At 48.6% G+C, this 7976-nt stretch overlaps 1 protein-coding gene across 1 annotated transcript in view; it reads right to left on the reverse strand.

The window, feature by feature from the left end:
- TBC1D1 (TBC1 (tre-2/USP6, BUB2, cdc16) domain family, member 1) overlaps nt 1–7976 on the reverse strand; it is a 171106-nt gene that overhangs the window by 34672 nt on the left and 128458 nt on the right. The window contains exon 13 of the mRNA XM_012724029.1: nt 3444–3629. Within this exon, the coding sequence (XP_012579483.1) occupies nt 3444–3629 (186 nt within the window). The remainder of the gene's footprint in view (nt 1–3443; nt 3630–7976) is intronic.

The raw sequence follows: 7976 nt of genomic DNA on the forward strand, positions 1-7976 counted from the left end.
TTTTTTTTTTTTTTAATGCCAACCCCAGATATTTTTGGGCTGACAGAACACACTGTCCGTGTCCTGAGAGTCGAGTCAGGCCCTGGGCAACTTGGGTTCAGCACCACGCTTGCTCAACAGCGACTGGAAGCAGCACTGGTCTCCCCACGCCAGCACACGTGTCTCTGGCAGCAGATTCTGCTGCGCGCACTTTTGGCCACACCACACAGCCCGCCAGCAGCATGAGGAACTTGCTCTGAGGTCAGCAGCACAGAAATTTCTGGCCAGAAAGATTTGGCTGGAAAGGCTGGGGCCATGCATTCTGCTGTCGGCCTGAGCAGCATCCTGCTGTTGTTTCAGTGTCCTGGCGATACTAGCGAAAATCAGCAGCCCCCAAAAGTCTCATCAGCCCAGGCGATGGTGCACACCTCCAGCAAGGGCCGCGGAAATGTCAGCTACAAGGCCAGCTGTTCGCAGCGCTGCGTGCCTGTGCCTTTGCGGGGATCCGGAGCCAAATGAGGCCAAACGTAACTTTGCAGAAGAGTCACCTAGAACGTGGATCACCACGTAACATGGATAAACAAGGTGCCCCGGCCTGCGGGCTGATGTTCAGGCTGACAAGCCCGCCTGCACAAGGTGGGCTGGGGGGTCCGCCCCAACTCTGCTTCATTGACAACTCCCCTTGCAACAAGAGCCTCCCAACCGCTGCTGTCTCTTCTTGAAAGTTTAGAAAAAGAGGGCTTAGTGATTGGGGGGGCGGGGGGAGGGGTGCTCACTAAGTAAAGGGCCCCCCACTAAGTTAAGGGGCCCCAAAACTTGTAGACAGTTTAGAAAAACTGCACTCAACGCTTAGTATTTTTTTTTTTTTTACAACTGTCGTATAGCATTTGTTTAACCAGGAGAAACCTTTTTTAAATTCAAATCTCCTTCATTACAACTCAAAATTCAATGAGTTATCACAGTATAGAGTTACTATCTGTAACATTTTAATCTTAGCAGTTCATCACAAAATGCGCCGTGATGTCCAATCTGGTTGGCAGCCACGCTGACCTGCATGCGTGGCCGTTGGGGCCACATCCTGCCGTCCTGCATTTGGCTGCTCATGTCTTCACTTACTGCAGAGAGAAGGCTTGCTGGGTCGGGACAGACACCACTGGGAACCTGCTGCTTAACTCTGGGGAAAGCTCAGTTCCGTTTCCAGTGGTCTTCCACGGGATGACATGGATTTAGAGCATATGGTTTGGTGCTTTCTTGAATGTGATAATCCAGAAAAGCAGTGAGCTTTGGTCATATACTACAAAGTCAGGAAAGTGGCTCATACACAGTTAGAGCCTCCTCACACACGTCCCTTTAATTTTTTTCCCCCAGACAGCATGCAAGTCAGCCCAAGCCCTTCATCAATGTCAACGGTCCCTCCTGATTGTAACCTTTCTTTATAAACCAAACGGAGAAATGCACACACAGCACACCGCCTCCCCCCGCCCCCCCGGCCTTTTCTTGTCAAACCTCTCTTCCACAATGATGAGCAAGGTCTGTCCTCCCTCCCACCCCAACAAAACTTACTAAATATTTTTAGGCAATTCACGATTAAGCTCTTATTGATGATGATTCTTTTCTCAGCACTACAGATACCATGTGCATTGACAGTGCTTTATATGTTACGTATAGCCAGTTTATTGTGTTTTCAACACAAAGGTAAACAAGCATGCTAAACCTAGTGCTAACAAGAGAAATGACTTCCGACAGTAAAAATGAAAGCAGAGCTGAACCCTGACAGATGAAGCAGGAAGATGCCTGCAAGAGCAGCACCAGGTGAGGCGCCGCGGGTGACCCTGGGAAGCCCTTCCCTGTTCGCTCTAGACTGTGCAGCCACCAGTCACACAGCTTTACACAGGCTTGGCTTTTGTGGCATGCGGGGCTGGCCTCATCAGTTCCAGTTACCATTCTTCCCAAGAAGCCTTGATGCCCACTTTATAGCTGTGCCCACATTTGCCACGGCTGTCATTTGCGGATTAGCCAGGCGAGGCACTCAGGGTTCTGAGGCACTCAGGGTTCTGAGGCTTATGACCTACATCCGACTGCTACTGACTTGCTCCCAACGAAAGTCCAGTCAACATACACATGGAGGTAACTGCTGTGCTGCGCAGCTGTCACTCAGCTGAAGACGGGCTCAGAGACGCCAAGGTTGTCACCTTGCCTTTAGACGCCTGCTTTTAGAGTCGCCTTCCAGAACGCACCCAAAACACGGTAAATGTAAAGGTGGAGGAGCAATTCGCACGCCCCTCGACGCACCCCAGCGTCTGTCAGCTCGGTGCCGTGCGCTGGGGAGCTCACTACGTACAGAGCAGCTTTCCCACTGTCGACTGCTTTCATATCACAGGGCCCACTTACTCTCTACTGACTTCCTGTTTTCGGTCAGAGCTGACATACTTAGTTAAACGATAGACCTTGTTCATCAGATTAGGCGCCTTCATACCTTTAGTTCTATACAGACATCAAGATAAAAGCTAAAGGTTTAGAACCAACGAGGCAGTTCGGGAAAAGGTACTGTCCTGGCAAAGCGGCCTTGGGCAGCTGGGGCCGGCCGCACACCTCTCCTGTGGAGCGCAGGCGCCTGCTCTCTGAGCAAAGCCTCGTCTGCACCCGGACAGTCCTCTCCCTGCCAGGCGCATGTTACCACGCCGGGTGCACACGCAGATTCTCAGCTACTTTGAAAATAGTTTTTATTAGCTCAACTGACAGGATGGAAACAGGAAATGAACAAAATCTAAACTCTCAAAGTTCACATCTTCCTTAGATACTGATATGACCATGGCCAAGTTACTTGGCTTTTCTGGGCCGTGGTTTCCTCCTCAGGCTAATACCAGACTTCTGAGGTCATCAGCATCATTAAGTGAGCCTGTCCACATAGAATAGCTTGATGTCAATACCGACACTTGTTACCAAAGAGGGTCAAGCTCAGGGGCGGGGCATCTGACTGCAGAGACTTGTTATCAGTACAGGGGAAGTCCAGTGAAGTTGACGTTGAGTCCTCTTTGACGGGTTACCTGCACCCTCACTAAAAATGCACAGCGTGAGGTTAGGAATCTTAATAGTTGCGCAGCGCCCATTCCTACTAACACCCAGGAACAGACAGTGGGTGAGGCAGAGAGAAAAAACAAAAATATAGTTCAGGGGGTAAAACTTTACATCTGACAGTGATATCTTAGAAGGTTCTAGACAATATGCTAAACATGACTTTAGAAGGAACTGAAACAATTTGTGAGGTTATCATTAGATCCCTAGAAAGCAAACAGTGCTCACTGCGAAAGGGTAGACAGTTATACTGAAAAGGTAAACAGCTACATGCTGTAACAGAGCATCTTGCTTTTTTTTTTTTTTTTTAAGTTTTATGTCTGCAATGATTCACTCCTGGTCTAAGAGAAAATCATGAGACCTACGTCTATGAGAAATGGCAGACCGACCTTGCAGCTTCTGATTTTCCTTCTCCATTCTGAGCAGCAGTATCTGTTGAAGAATGGCCTTTTGCCACAGCTCTCGAAGCTCACGTGACGTCCTTTTCTTTTCCTCTGGAACAGGCCCAAAGGCTCCATCTTCACAAACTGGTTCTAGAGGAGATCTCGGAGGGAGCTCTCCCAGTTCTGAATAATCTAGAAAGGCAATTTCAGAAGTCATTTTTTCAGATTTATTTTAAACGGTGTCAAATCAGAACATTCTTCTCACTCAAATATTACATGATGGTAACACCAAATTTAAAATTCACACTTTAACATGCATTGGAATAAACCATGCCTGAGTCACAAATTATATATCAAATGGTGAGCAAAAGTTGCAGCAGCTGAGGCAATGTTTTCAGGAACCTAGGGCTGTGTTTTGATCTTCTGAGTTGATGACTGTATTATTGATAACAACATTCACATAGTACTTGTTATGTGCCAGATTACTCTAAGGCCTTTGTGTTCATGAACTTACTTAACACTCAGCCTTCCTAAGACATGGGTACCATACCACACTCAGTTTAAAAGACAAACAAACGGGGAGTTGAAGCAGTGGGCGCAAGGTCAGCGAGCTAGGAGTGGCCGAGTCGGTGTAGCTTTCGAGCCAGTCTGTTATGAGGCCAGGAACTTGGGGAGAAGATTAAAACATGCTTAACAGCCAATTAAAACAGGGACCATTAACAAATCCTTTACCAAGAGCTAGGCACTGTGCCAGGCATTACTTTTAGACAGCGCATCAGTGCCTCTAATCTTGACAATTCCAGAAGGAAGACAGCAGCCTGAAGACAAAACGAAGACTCGGAGAAGCCAGTAGCTTGCCCAGAACAAGCATGTGTGCTGGGACCCTCACTAGGTCTACCTGGCTGGGAAGTCCATGCTCCGAGTAAAGGGTTCCCCCTTTGACACCAAGTTTTAAGTCTCTACTTCCTACCTGGACTCTTTACATTTCATGAATTTGTGCTTTTCTTAGCCATAGACACAGTGTTGTTACAGCCCACAGGTACCCTGCAGACAGGCACAGAGATGCACCCCCTGCTCACCAGGTGAAAAGCAGCAGAGTTTCCATACACGGGGACCTCAGCAGACGCCACTCAGACACTTCTGTCTAAAGTGACGCTAAATAAAATCACGGCCTTGGTAACTGGTGTGCACAGCGCTTCAGATGCAAACGGAGCCCCCCATCCCCCCCGATACAACATCCAATTTCCTTTTGGGATTGAAAAAAATCCAAGTGGAAAATGCCATTCAATTCCAAGTCCAGAATTTCTACAACAGCTGTCACCACTGACTGCTCATTATCTAAAGTTGGGCTTGTGTTCCTCTGTGAGAGCTATGAAATAAAACACAAGCCACACAATGTTTAATTTCCTTGAGAAATTTGTCCATCTTAACAACTCTTAAAAATTACTGAATTAGGGTCCTCCCTGGTGGCTCAGCGGGTTAAAGCACAGCACTGAGAATCTAAAGCCGCTTCTGCATGAGTTCAATTCCCGCCTGCCCCGGAGGTGACCACATGGTGTGGCAGACCTCTCCTGACCCGCCCGCTGCTCCCCTCAGCAGTGTACTTCGTCCATCTGCCTGTTCTGTTCCCCAGTCTGTCTCTGGTGAAGCCTCTCACTGCCCCTGAGCCTCTGGCCTGTACCCCAGTTCTGTATGCACAAATAAATAAATCTTTAAAAAAAAATTACTGAATTAAAAAGACTATGACAGGCATGAAACATGCTTTATGATCACTGTTGAGCAATTAAATGCTTATCACATTTCTATATATGCCTAATTTATGATGCTCCTATTAAAAATGAATACATTAAAATTCAACTTCTTAGGCATCTTACAGGATGCTACTCATGGGTAACAGTCAAAACTAAAGCAGGAATCAAACTGTCTGGAGAGTTTGATCTCAATTTTACTAGTATGAGGGGCAGGATTAACTTAGTGATTAACAGGGCAGGCTCTGAAGTCAGGCTGCCCAGACTTTAATCAAGATTGTGCGTTTACTGGCAGTATCTGACCTTTAGCAAACTGCTTACACTCTCTGCCTCAGCCTCAGCCTCAGCCTGGTGTGGGTCACATATCCGTATAACCGGATGTGGTTATAGAGACGTGGTTGTAGAGACGAGTCACTATACAAGATACAAAGCACCTCAGACAGGGTCCAGCATGAAGCACAAATGTTAGCTCCTATTGTTTGCTATCATATATCCATTAAAGCACAGAAAACAAACAAAAAAAAGAAAACGAGCAGGAAGCACTTCTAAATACAGTCCTCCGCAGTAAGCTGTAAGGTTAGCGCTTGTCGGGGAGAACCTGCCTAGCACCAAGTATAGTTCCTCGCACCCAGTAGACGCTGGATAAATTACTTGGATAAAAGAAGTAACTTCTGGGCTGGAACATGCTTGATGCTAGTGTTTGTATTTCCTGTATAATTTATTTTTCAAAGACTTATTTATTTATGCATACAGAGCCGGGGTACAGGACAGAGATGCAGGGGCGGCGAGAGGCTTCACCAGAGACAGAGTGGGGAGCAGAACAGGCAGATCGAGGAAGTGCACTGCTGAGGGGAGCAGCGGGCGGGCCAGGAGAGGTCTGCCGCGCCTTGTGGTCGCCTTGTGGTCACCTCCGGGGCGGGGATCGAACTCGCACTTAAGCGCTGCGGGTCGCTTGCAATGCTGCATCCTAACCCACTGAGCCAACAAGGAGGGTTATCTGCATATTTTATAATCCAAAATTTTAAATATAAATCTGCTCTGCAGCGTCAATTTCATGAGCCCTTTCCTGCAGGAGTTTGTTTGTTGAATGCCTTTGCCATCTCAGCTGTTAGTCGTGACTCCAGTTCTGCTTTCTCTCACGTCTGAGGTATTCTTGCGCCGACTAGTTCATGCGCCTCCTTTCCTTACACCGGCTCTTGCGCGGTACCGGCTGACTCAGCGCCCGCCCGAGCGGTGGCGAGAGGGTCTGCCAGTCTTTCTTCTGAGGGCCTGAGAATTCCAACTGCGTTTTTCTGATTCTGGTGCCCGGAGCAGCGAGGCGGGTGGACCACCGTCTAGGGGTTCACGGCTGTTAGCCCTCGGTGAGCCAGCTCCTGCCGACCGGGAGGCTGCCAAGTCCCAAAATCTACAGAAGCTCACAGAGCTCCACGTTTGGCAGCTGTTTGGAGAAACTGAGGCTGTAAAGCACACCTGTGCTGTTGGCGACCACACTGTGATGTTGAAGTCAAAATACCGCTGCCCTGATGTGTCTTCTTTTGCCATTTGTTCATTTTTATCAACCACTGCTCGGTGTGCCGGGTCCTTAGCAAAGGAAGCTTGTCTGATCCTCTCATCAGGCACATGAGGTAACAAAATAACCCAGGTGGTCACATTGTTGACTTGCTCAAGGACTCACGGCCAACCAGTGCAGAGGCACAGTTTAAGGCAAAGCGCGCTTTCTCCTAACCCAGATGCCGCTGCCGCTGCCAGGGCACAAAACTGGGGCCAGGTCTCACGTTCCCCACATCGCCTATGACAGAACGTAGAATACTTAAATGAGGGGGACGCCGAGAAAATAATAGCCGTCCATGGGTTCTGAGGCTTTTTAAATCTCATAATGCAGGGGCCTGGGAGGTGGCAGCCTCCATTTAAGTCATTGCTGTGACATTCTCGGTCAAGTCATAAATATGATCTGTGCTGGTAAGTCGATATGGTAGATGCCAAGGTGTTCTCCAGCGATTCTGCCCTCTGCACACGAGCGTGTGGGCAGGGAGACACGGCCTTGCTGGTGAGAGCATGGTCAGCGCTAGGCATGGCAGTGTGAGAGGGGACACGCTCAAGGCTCGGCTCTATCCAGTTTCTAGCAAGACACAGGGCAGGGCGTCCTTTCCTCAATTCCCACGAAACACCGACAGCAGCTCTGAGCTACATTCTTCCATTGCAGTGATGCCACCAAGTGCCCCTTCTCCAATACTCGGGCATTTTCTGTATTCCCTCACGACAGCATTTTACAAACCCCCTCCAGCCCTCCTGAAACTCCTCATCTCCCATCCCCACAGCATCCTTCTTTTCTTACGTTCCAGATATTCTGAAACCTCCGTTTTCACAACAGTGAATAGGTTGTGGAAACAAGAGTTAAAAACTGAACGTAGAAATCTCCGGAGAAAAATTAACGACCACAAGGATTAACAACTGCTGCATCTGTTGTTACCAACAGCCGAAGAAAATTTCTTCAAAAAACAAAGTGAGATGGAGGAAAGGACAGGCAGCCCTCTGCGAAACGCTTCACCTCTGAGAGGCTCGAACAATGCGACCTCCCGACGCAGAGCAGAGGCTCCGCGCAAGGCTGGCGCCTGGGGAGCGCCCAGCACGGGGGTGGCCGCTGGTCAGAGGTGCCCGGCCGTGGGGCATTCCGCCCAGGCAGAGCGTCTCCTGTCACGGCTTCTCTGCGTGTTCTGTGGAACATCTGAAGGACCTGGTCATTTTCTACACAAGTATTAGATGACAGTTTAGCTACAGAGAGACAATTTTT

This window comes from Condylura cristata, unplaced genomic scaffold (assembly GCF_000260355.1).
Source record: "Condylura cristata isolate star-nosed mole 26May11 unplaced genomic scaffold, ConCri1.0 scaffold00012, whole genome shotgun sequence".
Lineage (NCBI taxonomy): Eukaryota > Metazoa > Chordata > Mammalia > Eulipotyphla > Talpidae > Condylura > Condylura cristata.